This window comes from Vidua macroura, chromosome 4, assembly GCF_024509145.1.
Source record: "Vidua macroura isolate BioBank_ID:100142 chromosome 4, ASM2450914v1, whole genome shotgun sequence".
NCBI classification, from domain to species: domain Eukaryota; kingdom Metazoa; phylum Chordata; class Aves; order Passeriformes; family Viduidae; genus Vidua; species Vidua macroura.
This window is the reverse complement of record NC_071574.1, coordinates 27,718,862-27,734,549: the sequence shown is the minus strand read 5'-3', so window position 1 is coordinate 27,734,549 and position 15,688 is coordinate 27,718,862. Positions and strand designations below refer to the sequence as shown.

Genomic DNA, 15,688 nt, shown 5'->3' with positions numbered 1-15,688 from the left:
AGTCCTCTCTCATGCCTGGATATCTTCCTTTCCCTGGGTACCTGTTTCTACATCCATGTGTATTGTTTCAGCATCATTAAACCATCAGCAAGCAGATGTCAGCTTGGTAGCAGTCTCTGGATATCAGTTTGTGAAGAATAGAGGGTCGATATGGAAAGGTTTTCTGCAAGTGATGGATTACTGAAACTACTTACTGGATTACTAAAACTTCTGAGTGCTACTTACTAATGGTATTTGTAGATTTTAGGTGTTGTTACAAGCACAATAGACATTTCTGCAGCAACAGAAGTTGTGTCATTTTCTTTCACACTATATTGTGGTCATATTTTTCAGGATTTGCTCTTTCCTCATGACTCTTTGGAATGTACACTGGGAAGCTAGAAACTCTCAGACTTACCTGAACCATATACGTTTCAGATGCTTTATAAATATATCTGTAGGTTTTTTTTTCTTTTTTTTTTCCAAAGCACATCTTGGAAAAATTCAGGTATCTGGGCAGCCTTGTGAACCACTGTAGTCCCTGTGAGCTAGAGAATATTTCCTTAGTGTCATATACCTATATCTTTCTGTACTAGTTTTCCACATACAGGCATACATTAACTGCAATAGGTGTGGATGTGAAGTTGAAATACCTCCAGCACAACTGACTTCTAATGGAATACTGGATTCTGTGTAAACAGTTAGGAAAACAAACTCAACTTGTTTGACTAATTTTCGTATTGTTGTTGCTAGCAGCAGGGTAAGTTCCTGTCCTTCAGACCCTGTTTATCTAGGTGTTCCTTGTGCCCAGCACAGGCTAGCTTTTTCCCTCTCACCTTGAGTCCCCAAAGCTGCTGGAAGATGCCATCACACAAAATGCCAAGAAATGGTACTGGTTTTGTGGGAAGACTTGAGGGATACTTCCCAGTCATGTTCTATTTCAACAGACATACCAGGTGGTATGTCCCCAGGTGGGGGTCTTTTTTTTTATGTCTGCATACTCATAGTGATCTTAACTGCTGGTTTAGAAACTGGCTGAGTTGGGGAGTTGTAGACGCCTTGGTGTTCTCATTGTTGCTATTCATTTTTTGGCTCTGTGCAGTAATACAATGTCTTCAGTTGTTTCTTTACCTGAATTATCAAGACAAAGCATTTTCATGCTCCTATCAGGCTTATAGCCTCCTGGGGCCCATGGGCTCAGGCTCTATAGGGCACACAGCTGTGGCTGATATGAGACAGATTTGCAGAGCTGGTGTAAGGCAACACTGCAAAAGTTGTAAGTGGCCCCTCTTTAACTCCACCACATTGCACTTCAATTACTCAAGACGTTTCTCTGCCTCACTGCCTGCAATAGCTTTTGGTGTGGTACAATAGGAACAGCAGAGTCTCAAAAAACTGTGTGGATCTAAGGGGCCAGCTGGTTCTGCACTCCCTCACTCGGCTTTATCAGTAGAAATTCCTTCCTTGCTGATCGAATGACCGAGGGAAAATTATCTCTTTTTAAAACAGTTCACATTTCTTTGGATTCAGTTTCAAATTGGCATTCTTAAGCTTATCACAGACCATTTATAAATGCACCAGTTCCTGACTGAAAGATTTAGCATGTACCAGATTTGTTATCCATCTCGGACAAACAGTCTGAAAGAGGCAAATGCCATAGAGTACATTCTCCATGAGCCATTTAAAGGTAGCAATAGTGCTGCATAATCTAGAGAACATTATTTAAAATTGACAGAACCTTTACCCTATTATAAAAACAGCTGCCTTCTGGGGCTTTTCGACTTTCTTCCATGTTCCTTGACCCACTTAAGATCAGTGTAGAAATCCAGCTAACCTTTCTGTAACATCAAAAGTGTCCAGGCACTAGTTAAAACTCTCTCTGATCCAGTGTGGCTCAGGCACAAAAGCTGCAATTGGTCACAACTTCCTGAACAGAATGAGAATCAAATGACAGGTGAAAATTGCTTGGTTCACTCTAAATCTCCTTCAGCCAGGTCCATGAGCTCAGTAGTTGTTCAAGCTTGTCCTTCTCTTTCTCTCTGTGCTTCAGTGATATGTTTCTGTTCTCTCTCTCTGACCTTTTTTATGCTTTCTACTACAGTGATGCACAGTGCTACCAATATGTGTCTTGTCTGAAACAGTGGTATTGTCTGACTTGGATGAAGGCTGCTTTCACTGTAGCTTTCCAGCATCATAGAAAGTCTTCATTACTCCCTGTGTTTTCCTTGATGAAAGCCTACTACTGTAGCTGACAAAGTTGGCCAGCCTAGTCCTACTTGGTGGTAGTAGAGGCTACATGTAACAAGGGATAAAAATATCTTAAAGTAACTTCTTAATCTTGTACCGTCCCCATAATAGTCATACTTCTCTTTCTACAGCAGCTTGTGGCAGAAATGTATGAATAATAAAATCAATTCTTTTAACCAAAATTTCATTAAATCGTCTCTGAAAGGGAAAATGACCGAACTGTGTGCTTGGATATCTTCAAATTGGTTTTGCAATGTTGCACATCATGGCCATCTGAAATTAAAAACCTTCTATCAAAATATACTGTACACAGAAAAATTTTCAGAGACAAGTGTACTGTTGATAGTCACGGTGATACAATGCACTGATGGCATTACTGTATGATGCTATCAAACCTGTTTGTGACCTTGAAACCAAAAGAGTTTTTGTTTGTTTTCCACTCCTTCAGTTCATCAAAAGTGTAAAATAGTGAAGGTGAGTTGTCATATGTTGTACTGAGCTGGCAGCTGCCCAAGGACAATCTGCTCCCTGTCTGCTGCTGGTAGTTTTGGGTGTGGGCAGCTGCTTCACTTTCACTGTTCTCTATGTGTGAATCTGAGCAACAAGAAAAACTGGAAGGAATTGCCTGGCCCTTTGCCACCTCCTCACCTTGAAGAGCAGCTGGTGTCTCTAGCAAGTTGTAACCACTGTTAGTCAAAATCCTGCCATGTTTTGTTTGCAGGAGGCAAATGACTGACATTTTCCTTTGACAGGTCTTGTGTTTTAACCCCAGCTGACATCTCAGCCTCACACAACCACTGGCTCACTCCTTCTCGGTGGGATGGGGGAGAGCAGTGAGCACGTAAAACCAAGAAAACTCATGGGTTGAGATAAAGATAGTTTAATAATTAACAAGCTAATTAAAGCTGTGGATGCAACTAAAGCAAAACAAGGAATGCCTTCACCACTTCCCATGAGCTGGCAGGTGTTCAGCCATCTCTATGAAAGCAGGACTCCATCACACATGATGTTTACTTGCTAACACAAACACCGTCACTCTGAATGTTTGTCCCTTCCTTTTGCTCCCCTCCATCTCTGTATGATGCATGATGAGCATGCTGCACTATGGTATGAAAAATCCTGTGGGCAAGTTGGGATCAGCTATCTCATCTGTGTCCCCTCCCACTTTATGCACATTCAGTCTCTTTGTTGGTGGGGTGGTGTGAGAGGCAGAAAAGGCCCTGGCACTGTAAGCACAGCTCAGCAGTAATGAAAACATCTCTGTTTTATCAACAGTGTTTCCAGTACAAATGAAAAACATAGCCCACACCAGCTACTGTGAAGAAAATTAACTCTATCCCAGCCAAAACCAGCACAACAGGACAACTGACTTTGTCACCAGATTTGTTTGGGCTTGTCACAGCTATTTGGGTGTCTAGAGAGAGGCACAAAACAGTACTAGCCTTGAGTGAAGTGTTTCCATCTCAGACTATATAAGTTGTTCTGGAGTTCTCTGTGCTGTACCAAGGCCCAGAGGCAAGCACGTAGCCTGTACTGAAATTTCTGTACCTTACAGTCATCTCCTCTTCCCTTTGAATAGCATTGCAGAATGAAGGTAAGAGAAGTGCTTTTCCATGCTTCTGTCCTCTGATCCAACTGCAGAGTTTCCTGACAGATGTGCATGAAATCTCCCTGGGCTATGTACTATGAGGTGCTCTGTGATCCTGGTCCCAGGACACCTGGACAGACATTTGCTCTGGCTGGTTGTGGTCTCTGCTCAGGAGACCAGGGAGAAGGCAAGGAGGTGCTCACATTTACTGTTTGTCCAGTGTCAGGACAAGTGCACATGGAAATCTGGGAACTCCAAACCCCCCCAGCTTCCAGCTTGGGAGAGACAGACAGAGTAGCCCTGATGCTTTCTCCAGCATCACAAGGGCAGAGGGGCTTGGGACTGAGAATTCTTTCTTTGCCGTCTGTAGTCCTGCAATAGACTCAGTTGCAGCAGTCAGACTCATCTGATCCCTCTGGGTGCATTTCCCATTTTTTCTGTGTTTTCTCAGAGGAGTTAATAGATTTCTCCCCCCTCAGAAGTCACTGAAGCTATTATGTACAGCACAGCTGAGCCATGTAACAGCTGTTCTTCTATAACCCATGAAGTTTCATAATTTCATTAGAAAGAGACTGAGATTTCATGTAGATTTTTAAATTTTATTTTTCTATAAGAAAAGAAACAGTAAGTAAAGCATGTCTTGTTTGCAGTATCTGCTGCTACAAATTATCTTTTTTTTGGTTTTTTTAAGATTTAGAAATAAGACAAAAGTAACCAAGTCAACCCTTACTCTAAGCTACAGAATCCCAAGTAATAACATTGAAAAAGAAGTTGATAGTATTGATCCCTTGTGTACTAGTAGTTAAACTTCAAAAATCAATTGAGAGGAAAGCTTAACTGGCCTTTCTGTAGTATCAGAAATCAAACCTAAATCCCAGACATAGTATTTTTACAGCTATGAATATGGGAGATGATTTTCAGACAATGTCAAAACTACTGTTTAATTCCCTTTCCTTCAGGAGAAAGCTCCTATGAGGTGCACTTGGAAAGGAATCCCTGAGTATACTAGACATACTTCTGTGCGAACCAAGAAGTAGCTTTGCAGAGTGGCGTGCATAAGGAGTGAGACCAGAGTGATCAGCAAGGACACCAGTTCTGCCATCACTTCTGCTTTGAATGACTTTAAGTCTTTGTCCTGTTTGTTCAGGCAAATTCAGCTCTCAACATATAAAGCTATTCCTGCTAAGCAACTACACTAACATTGCTCTGGCAGTGGTCTCCTGAGTGTAGGAAAAAATATTAGGTCTTAGTCCTCTAAGGTACCTAGGTGAGAAATCCACATTGCTAAACATCATTGAAGATTTGAGTGCCTGATCTTTTTCACAAAGTAAGACCTTGAAGCCTTACTGTGCTTTTCAGCCATGATTGTATTTCTTCCTTATTTTCTTTTAGCCATTTGATGTTGCTCTTCACTTGCTCCAGTGTCTGACTCCTGGGCATTTCTCCTGCCCCAGCATTAGGGTATTTTTCAAAGAAATTTTCCATCTGGAAAAAAGAAAAGAAATTGATGTGAAGTAAATAATGCTGCTATTGGGCAAGTGGCTTTTTACAAAGCCACAGTCAGGGGTAATTCTGACTGGGAGAGATCTATAAGCTCATGCTAGTAGCACTGGAATAGTTTCACAGTTAACTCCTACTGCTTTAAGCATTTAGAGGACAAAAAAAAAAGTTTCCTGTCCAGAAGATAGTTAAATATATTGACTTAAATTCAAGAGAATTGATGTCATCATACCTGCCAAAGCTGGAGCTCAGTGTTGAAGGTTTGGGCAATAGTTACTATTCGACCAAGGTTTCTGTCATTTATAGTGAATCTAGAAAAACAATTTAATAAATGATGTTTAATGCAAAACCATAATTATCCGAAACTTAAACTTCTAATTGTGTTACAATAAAGCAGGTACACTCAAATTATAGCATTTTTCGAAATAGTTGAAAAATAATACTCCTACATAATATCTGAGCTGTTCTTAAATGTGTTTACTAATGGAGTGATCTCTTATGGTGGAATAATTTTTTCAAGTGATTACTGATTGTCTCAGGCTGGAAGTTAGGAATATTGCTGCTTAGCAATACAAAAACTGTCCACATCACACCTCTAGGCTTGCAGGTGTGCTTTCCTTCCGTGCCCTCACCAAGCACTCAGAAAGGAGATGGAAAAAGAGACAGGTCACTTAAATATTGAGGAGAAAAGTTAAAAGGTTTGCAATTACTTCCACTGCTCATCTGTATGTCTGCTGCTTGCTGTTAACCATTAGAATAAAATTTTTAAAAAGCCATAATTTATACTCTTGTCTTCTTGATATGAAATCAGTCACAAGAGTGGAGATTTGATTCACTAATTTCCATGCAATAACTAGATTTCTGTAGCCTTGGTAAAACTTTTTCTCCTTGATGACCATTTACCTTTCATTTAGGGAAAGAATGGTTTTCAAGTTAGCAACAAAGTACTTTTTCCACAAATGGATGTAATTGTGTTGAATAAGCTTTCAGTTTTCATTTTGCAAAGGCCAGTGATTATAACTGTACAATGAAAACACAGAACAACATGGCATGTAACAAGATTTACAGGTGGATGTCGTTTCCCATGAGTTCATTAGAGTACCTGTCAACTAAGTACTGCCAGTTCAGTCGTATCCAGTCCCAGGCCATTGTTTTCCCATAGGTGTTATATGAGATGTATTTCAGGACTGTGAACACATCTTGGCTTTTGATGAGGCTGGTGTTGTAAATATATTTCAGATATCTAAGGGAAATGCCATAGGAATCAATGAGAGCCATTTCCAAACAGGAATATTATTTTTTTTCCTAGAGCATTTTATAGGTAAGTACACAGATCTAAAATGTAACTTGTGTCAAGAGATAATTGTATTGAAAGAAATCTTAGTTAGGAATCTCTTTAGCAAAGTAGGTAGAGTTTATGTCTCTACTTGAAAATAGCCAAACCCCATTATTATTTCTATATTTTAATGCAGTAGAGAAAACAAGATTGGATCAGTTAGTAGTTCAGCCTGTTAAGCCAAGCACCAAAAAAAGTAGTAGTCCATACTTTAAAGATCTTACAGGGACCATGAATACATGCACAGGTGGCTTGCTCACACTGACATCTGTGCGTTTGTTTGGAAACTTTTATCCATACAAAATTAAAATTCATTTGGGCAGAGCATGGCTGCAAGTGCTGCAGTTATACTTCCAGTTATGGCACAGATGGTTTTGACTGATGGGGTGAAGCACACATGTTTGCAGGGAGATGAGTAGCATGGTCATGGATTCACAGCAGCAGCTGCAGAAGAACACCCTTTCAAGCTGTTGTGTGTTGGGATTAAGGATTGTCTTCTTTTTCCCTATATGTAATGGACAATTTTATTCAATCTGTTTGCTCTTCCATCCTTGTTTGTTATTTTAATAGTAAATTAAGAGACAAGCTTTCCCTGCTTTAGGAGGGATTTTTTGTTTTCTGCAAATATAGTCTGATCTAGCTAATTAATTAATGTCTTAATAATGTCAGCCATTAGCTATTTAATGGCCTTAGATTATGGCTGTTGCAGTTACAAGAATTTAGGAATGCAGCTGCTTCCTACCGTTATTTCAATTACTCTAATTCTTATATTTACTCTTTCTGAATCTCCTATACTTCCTTGTTTCCTCTCCTTTAAACTTGGAACTCTTTCAAGCATACCATGTTATGATATTTAGATAGGGCTCCAATACAGTGGTGTAGATGTTTGCTTGCATAAGTGCTACATGATACAACAACATGCAAAGTTATCAGATAAGCCTAAAGTAGCCAGTGTGCCTATGCAGGGTGACAGCCTGCCAAGTCAGTCAGTCTGCTGGACCACTCTGGGGCAAACTCATCATTGCCATGGCAGCATGAATTCAACATTTTTGGTTCTAGCTTGAGCACTTCTGCACAGCACCTTAGGGAGCATTGCAAGTTCACATGGATGCCTTCATAGGACTGTTAATAACAATTGCTTAAGGCTGTTTGCCTAATTTTAGCTAGTTAGAAAGTAGACATCTAGGCTAAGCAAACTGGAGGTAATGGAGGATGACTGACAACACCCCAAAGCAATTCTTTCTATTGATTTTAAGCCCCTTTCCTGGTCTGGGATAAGCAGTGCATTGTAGGTTTGGCCTCTCTTCACTGATTAAAGAGGAAATGGATGACTAATTTACTCTCGATAATTAACTATTAAGCAACTAAAATTGCACAGGGTGAACACACTGTTGGAAGAGCTGAAGGTTGTTGATTGTATGCAGCAACTACCATGTCTTCAATATCTTCCGCTAAAAGAACAAGGCTTTTTTCCTGCCATAGCACAATCTCAGAGAGGCATGTTAGATAACTGGTCTTGAAAATGTGTTGCATTCCTCATGGTGTAATCTGACCAAAATGACATCACAGAAGAAAGGAAGAGGGGAATGAGCAACCAGCAATCAGTTGCTTCTGTAGGAAAAGAGAAATCTGTGTGTGTTTAAATCACCTGTCCAAAAGGGTGATGTTCCTCACTGATGCCAGGCCATATAGCAGCTTTTCTTTTTCTTGGGCTAATGAAGTTTCTTGGTATTTGTTGAACATGTAATTCCATGATGTCTCATTGGCTGAGTTCTGCATTCCATAGCGATATACTATGAGTCGGAGATTTGCAGCAATACTAAAATAAAGAAACAGTACTTAAATATTCTTCCCCCTTTCCTACTTGAGATCAGTGCTGTGTTCTCACAAACCACAAAAGATGTGAGCACTCACGTTTCTCCTCGTAACCACCTATCGAAGAGCTGAGAAGCACTGCTCAAAGATTCTGTGTCATTCATACTGCAGGCAAAGTCTAGAACAGATGTACGAAGAAGCCTTGGAAAGAGAGAGAAAGAGAGTGAGACAGATATTTTCCTACAGCTAACTATTGTTTGAATGCATCAATAACATGAGAAGGAACAAATAAAGATTGTCCCACCTCTGCAAATGGTCTCCAGAATCCTCCCAGCCCAGTTTATTCACAGTTGGTTTTACCAGATTGCGAAAATATTCCTGAGGTAGAAAATTGGTGTTGGTTACATGTGTAGATTTCTTTAAATAATATATTTAATTTCATAGTTTGTTCTCCTTAATTTTTTTCCCAGAGCTAGCATCTCTTGAATGAAAAGTAACATGAACAGGCACACACACAATCTTTTCAGATCCCCACAGCATTCCAAGTCTGAATGCTTGCAATACTGGTGTGCAGATAGGACAAAGCCAACCTGCTTCTCTCCAACCTTGTCTGTGCTCCCAGATGAAGGCTGGGGTACAGCAAGGACACACTGCCACAACTGCTTTCCAGAGATGATAGTTCAGGACATACTTTAGTGACCATTAAATCATGTTCAGTATTTTAGGTCAACTAACAAACCTACTCACTGCCACACAGAGATATAGCCATCCTTTGTGCTGAGGACAGGTGTTTGAGATTTTGCTGTCCCCTATACATACTTCTTTATTGACTGCAGGACAGCCTTGACTAATAAATACCTGTAACATGCCTTATGATGACAGATTATAAGAATAATTAGGCATAATGTCTTTTCTCCAAGTGCATAGTCCTGAATGCAGAATCCAAGTAATTCAGATACCTACGAAGCAGTGTTTAGAGGGTTTTTTTAAGAGAACAGTAATGAAAAGTAAATGTTAATAGTTCAGCAACACTGAAAATCACTTGAACTTCACTATTATTCTTGTGAGAGATTCTGAATTATCAGATTCAGTGATTCCAAGCCAGATTGGCTTTTATTTTGCTTCATCACCTGAAACAGGGGATAGAGATCTTTATCATCTTTGAGCATGTCTGCAAGGTAAGTTACAGCTGATACAGCTCTATTCCAAGGTAAATACTCTGTTTCGCTTCTTAGGTATTTTGTGAGTTCCAGGGGAACAGAGTAAGTCACAAGTCCAGGTCTGTGGAAGGAGAAAACATAACTTCTGTTATTTTAATGAATTTGAAGAACTTGCTTCTTCAAAGATACTAGATTTACTATTTACTTTAGAAGGCCTGAAATAGTAAAGTTTGTGAGGGAGAAACTAGTCTGGAATGTAACTTGGAAGGTGTTTTCCAAAGAGATAACCAAGGATTGCTGTTGATCAATGCCTAATTGTAGGAGTTGTGCTGTTGTGAGAAGACTGCTAGCATTGTGCAGCAGCCCAGTGTGCCTAGAAGTGGGCAGTCCTTAACTGACTGACATTAATATCACAAAAAAAGAAAGGAACTGCTGGTTGGTGACATCCTGAAAGGCTGAGTAGACATAGTCTTAGAGGCTGTTACAGATTGCCTAAATTTTATCTGTGTCACCATGGCTGGGCTCAAGATCTAGAAGTTTCCAATCAAGTTTCTAAACAAACTACTAGCTGAGGTGGTAGCTACTCAATGCCTTGGTATGCATTGTAGGTATGCCTCTACTTTTCTGGGTACCTAACCTCTTCTGAAGTGCTTCCATTATTGCTAATTATATGGAGAAAACACCCCTTTCTAAGACCTGTGCAATTAAAGCCTGCTTTTTCCTTGCCATAGTACTGAAAGGCAGCATTTCTCATGATTGCAATGGTAATGCAAATTGACAATGCATACTTAAATGCACCCCTTTTGGAGGACAAGATAAAGCAACAAAGAATTAAAGCTCATACCAAAGTCAGAAAATTTCTTTCAACCACCTGGGTTGCGTGAATTCTAATTATTAGGCAACAGAAACTGAAAAACTTGTATTGAAATCTCTAGATTTTTGTAGAGAATTAATTTACCTTGCTAAAGAAAAAGCATCATCCAAAATCCCTGCGCGATCAGCAACTGAAAAACTCTGTATGAAAAGAGGAAAAGAAGGATCAAGAATATACAGATTATTTGCAGAAAAACCCCAGCCTCTACAGACCTCTTATAAAAGACCCACCAGACAGGTTAGACATTACATCACTCACTGTGTGGTTTTGGAGCAGAAGAAGGCTTAAGGTGGCCCAGTTTTGACTATCATAATTCACCCGAAAGAATCCAATGTGGTCTGGATTAATGTTCAGAAAAGTATCAGGAGAAGCTGATATTCTAATTCCTACAAAACAATCAGTCATCAGTTTGTGCACCTTATATGATGCAGATTTCACTGGAGATTCCTTGATTCCAAAAGTGTTATTTGGTTTTAATGGATATCAAAATAAGGTCCAACCCTTAATTTCATTTATTTCTTTATTTATTTCTAAATGGCTCTGAGTAGAGATGAATTATTATGGATTTTGATGAATGCCAGCACTTGTCTTAAAACAATGAATTGCAGTAATTACTAGGGGTAGCTAGTTTGTTAAATTTGAAATGGAGGTCATTGAAAGTAGGATGAGGATGGTGAGATTTTGTATCATTTTAAGAAGTAAAAAATTGCAAAGAAGCAATTCTTGCAAATATATACTTTTAAACTTTTTTCATCCTCATGTGCACTATTAAAGTTCTCATATTTTATCCTCCATTAGTTTCATTTTTCAGTTTGTTTCAACTAACTTCAACTTTTCTTTCCTGTACTCTTCTTTGATTCTATTTTCATAGCTGTTGATAAAAGATTTACAAAATAGGCTGAGACTTCATGCAAGCACTCATGTTTAAGGATTTTCCCATTTAAAATGAATGCTTTAAAAATGTTTTTTCTCAGAAGTTTGGCCTGGTCCAGTTGGTGATGCTAGTTATGAAAATTTTTCTATTTCCCATTGAAAACAATGGTTTTGAATCTGTGTTTTGAGGGTGTCTGTAGTTAAAAGCATGTTTCTGTTTGGATGTTACATACAAAATATTTCTAAACAGATTTTTCCCTACAGTTGCTGTTTGCCCTGCAAGACAGAAATTTTGTGAATGTAAGAAAGAAGCACTTAATCAAGAATTTGCATGATCTGTGAAGTTAATAGTCCCTTGAAGCCTTCAGATCATGTGGAAATCAGAGAAAGAAAATTTCTTTGTGTTAACTTCTGACTTGTATCATAACATAAGATATTTTTGTTCGCTTTTGCATGGATACTAAAAGCAATCAGGTTAAAAAAAAAAAACCTAGAACAAAAGACAAATTTCATTTAAAATAAGTAACAAACAAGTACAAGAAAAGATGAGCCAATTGTAATGTTTATGAAATTCAATGGGATGTAATTTAAAATCTGAAAAAAGTCAGTAATTTTTCCCCACAATTTTGTCCACTGGAGGTGTAGTACAAGAAATTCAGATTTGACTGCATAATAGAACAATGATAAAAAAGAACCACATAGGAATTTTCTCATTTCTGAAATCAGCATAAGAACAGGTGATTAATAATTTTTAGTTCTTTTTCTTTAATTGAACTCAAGTTGCCAGTTTACCATGCCACACAAGGATTCATCAGCCTCTGACTTCTCTTTTCTTAGACTGGACAATTGCCATATCTAAGCCAAATTGATTTTAGTGCATTATAACTACGAGTATGCATGGATGTTTCCTTGAATAGGACTGTATTTAAACAGATGCTTAAGCACTATACTGAAACTGAACCTAAATTTACATAATTTTTGTACAGGGGAAATAGTAATCTTATCACTGAAATTACTGCAGTACAACCAAGCTGTGTGCTAGCTTCCACATCTGAAAACTGGGAAGTGTGAAAGTTCATTCTGTGCTATGTTTTTTTGCAAATGATTTAAGTTTCATCCATTCATTATCTTTAAAAGAGAAGAAATTTACCTGTAGAATCTGATGCATTGTAGAACGTATAACCTGATGAATCACCAAGCTTAAATTTGACTGGTATATTCCATTTGTAACTGAAATTATTTAATGGGAAAGAAAATCAAATTACATTTGAAGCCAAATGGTAAAAAAAACCCTCCAATATGTCTTTGTTTGTTTATTTTAATGCTTACATCTTGTTTTATGAAGCTGACTTGTGCTTATGAACATATACACTTACTAAATAATGTCAGGACATATACATTTACTAAATAATGTCAGGCAATGTTCTAGCAGGATACAAAGCAATTGATTTAATAAAACATGATTATATGTCAATAATTGGTGTCAAGGTTAATGTTGATGTGTCTAGGGCTTTGTGCAGACACTAGTTAATCTTTGCAATACTGACTTGAAATAAATGGTTAAGTATTACAAAAGTTTTTTTACAGATGGAAAAACTGAAAGAGTTTAAACAATACTGTGATATAGTTAAGAGGGCCTCTTGCCTTTTCCAGCCTATTTTTCTTCTCCAAGACAGCCCTAATTCCTTCACTAAAAAAGAGTGGGAGGCAAATGCAGCCTTACCTCTTGCTCCTCAGCTCCTTGTATACCTTTATTGGGTAGGTGCAGATTCCTCACTCCAGGGCATGCCCAGGACAAAGATGAGAAATTTGGGCAGGAATGGAGCCACAGCACAGCCTGACCAGGACTGTGACCAGGCAATCAGGGATGTGGGACAGCAGAGCATGCTGTGAGCCTAATGTCAGCCACCTGCATAGGTCTGCTAAAATTATTAGTTTTAATTATTACTGCCCTTTTGAGTAGTCAGCTTCTCTTCCATATTAGTATATTATACTTCATCCCAGGGAGATTTCCCCTTGGTGACAAATGCTATGGGAAATACATGTCATCTTTATAACCCTGGGTTAAGTAAATGGTCACTAACTTCCAGGAAAAAAAAAAAAATTAAGGTTATGGTATCTCCTCCTACCTCCAGGAAGAAAGATTTATGGTTTTGTATCTCCTAAATAAAATATCTTAACAGATATTCTGGTTTTACTATTTTTTTATGGAGCTTACTATGATGGAATTTGAAGAATTCAAATTTGAAGAGAGGTATTGTGTTTCCCAAGAGAAAACCTGTATAGTTTTTTGGGGTTTTGTTTGTTTATTTGTGTTTTTAGTGGGGATGTTTGTTTGTTTGTTTGGGGCTTTGTTTTAGTTCTTTTTTTTTTTTACTTGTTTTTGTAAATGCATTTAATGAGGCACATTTTACTTAGTTTCTACCTGGTTTGTATCTACATTTGCAGTAGGAACTTACCCAAGATCAGAAGGGGGATGAGAAGCATTTGCATTGGGATCCAAAAGAAAACGTTTCTGTGTGAATACTGAATTATTTCCCATCTCCAAAACAGGGTAGCCCATCTGCCTAGTCCATGTGTCCATTACTTCCTTTACAGGTTTATTACTTGCCTATGAATGATGGAAGAAGGTTGCAGTGAAAATGGAAAATCAGTCCTAAAAGGAAAGAAAGTCTCTGGTATTAAGAAGAAGAAAGAGGCAGAGGAAAGAGCATATTCAGGACAAAAAATATCCTCCATTAAATCCTTTTATGGTGCCTGTCATTGAAGAAATAAATAAATAAATAAATATTTATTTATTTATTTCCAAATAAATAAATTATTTGGAAACTTGAACACCCACAGAAGAAATGAGAAATGTGTAGGCAGGACACTGGCCAGTAACATGGACAAGAAATACTGAGGAACCTTTGAGGGCCCTTGAATGCTCAAAGATCTCTCAATTTTTTTCTGACAGAAAATCTGAACAGGACAGAAAGGACACAGTGGGATTTTTAAAGCCAGAAGCCTCCTTGCAGTGTGTCCTGTTTGGAGTGTGAAGGAAGAGCCAGTATTAACCACCAGCACCTGCACTAACGTAAAATTTGATTAATTCTGCGAACCCTGAACATCCGTCCTAGGAACTGGAGCTGGAGAAAGCTGTCACTACCTTCCCAGAATGCCACCTGTGAGAGAAGTGAGCTAGGGTCACTTCTAGTGTTTCCTTCTCCAGGTGAGGTAGATGATGTGAAGATGCAAAACACTAGAGAGAGATAGTAAGAAGTTCTGCTGAGTAGGAAGAAGTCTGGGACCAAAGAGAAGACTGGAACTAGAAAAGAGACACAAAAGCACAATTTAGGCTGTGTGCATGTGTACAGGGCTGGAAGAAAAGGAAATAATATCAGGGAAGAACCTGGCAGTATGCCAGTGTAATGGGCAGGTTAATGAGATAGATGGAAGAAAATAGGCCAGCCTCAAGGAACAGGAAAGATCAGAAAATGGTGGCATAGATGATGACCCAATTGGGATTCAGAAGCTAGAGAGGGATATAAGCACCAAAATTACTTGGGAATTGATACTACTGAGGGCTTTCAAACACCTGAATCTGGAGAGAGAAAAGAGACAGTATGGGGTGCATGATGGTGGACGAGAGGTGTTTACACAGGTGAAATGAGTTTGAGTCGCAGGGGGAATGTTTCAGTAGCTGGCTGTTTGTTAGCAAGGCCCCCGTTCTCAGTTCTTATTCCACTCCCACAGCCTTATGCAAAAAAAAAAAAAAAAAAAAGAAGAAAGAAAAAAAGAAAAAAAGAGAACTATACTGGGAGGCTGCCTAGCTTGTGATCTCTCATTGACAGAAGAGCTACAGATCATTACAAGTTTGAGAAACTGAAATCAGTGGGTGGGATATGAAACATTTAGTAGCAAGGGTTTGGGTGGATGCAAAACATACCTCTTCCAGAGCTTCCCAAAACTGTTGTGTCTTGGCATTCTGGAAATGGTATTTCTTCAAATATGCCTAGAAAAAGATGGAAAACCCTGAAAATACTATGGTGCAAATAGTGTTTCTTGTTTGCCTATGGAAACAATACACATATTCAGTTGTACAGGGATACAGAGAGTACCTCTCAGTTGCACAGAGTATCCACACATGGGTGGTAGTACCTGAGAGTGGGAGATTAAATGGTTCAGTATTCAGCTGATGAAATTCCTTTGCTGTCCAATGCATCCCATAACACCAAAAGTCAGTGTTTTCCAGAGTGACTTGTTAGTAAGAAATAAATTTGTATTTGAAGAGTTCTCTGTGTTTTGTTTAAATGGACACCACTATACCCTGTTGC

At 38.6% G+C, this 15,688-nt stretch overlaps 1 protein-coding gene across 1 annotated transcript in view; it reads right to left on the bottom strand.

Annotated features, from left to right (window-relative positions):
* Nucleotides 1-4,399: 4,399 nt before the first annotated feature.
* Nucleotides 4,400-15,688, bottom strand: part of ENPEP (glutamyl aminopeptidase) — a 33,960-nt gene continuing 22,671 nt past the window's right edge. The window contains exons 9-20 of the mRNA XM_053975674.1: nucleotides 15,301-15,366; nucleotides 13,832-13,983; nucleotides 12,523-12,602; nucleotides 10,758-10,885; nucleotides 10,584-10,639; nucleotides 9,596-9,746; nucleotides 8,770-8,843; nucleotides 8,565-8,666; nucleotides 8,299-8,469; nucleotides 6,417-6,557; nucleotides 5,547-5,625; nucleotides 4,400-5,299 (exon numbers count right to left, since the gene is read on the bottom strand). Coding sequence (XP_053831649.1) covers nucleotides 5,135-5,299; nucleotides 5,547-5,625; nucleotides 6,417-6,557; nucleotides 8,299-8,469; nucleotides 8,565-8,666; nucleotides 8,770-8,843; nucleotides 9,596-9,746; nucleotides 10,584-10,639; nucleotides 10,758-10,885; nucleotides 12,523-12,602; nucleotides 13,832-13,983; nucleotides 15,301-15,366 — 1,365 coding nt within the window. The 3' untranslated portion in view covers nucleotides 4,400-5,134. The remainder of the gene's footprint in view (nucleotides 5,300-5,546; nucleotides 5,626-6,416; nucleotides 6,558-8,298; nucleotides 8,470-8,564; nucleotides 8,667-8,769; nucleotides 8,844-9,595; nucleotides 9,747-10,583; nucleotides 10,640-10,757; nucleotides 10,886-12,522; nucleotides 12,603-13,831; nucleotides 13,984-15,300; nucleotides 15,367-15,688) is intronic.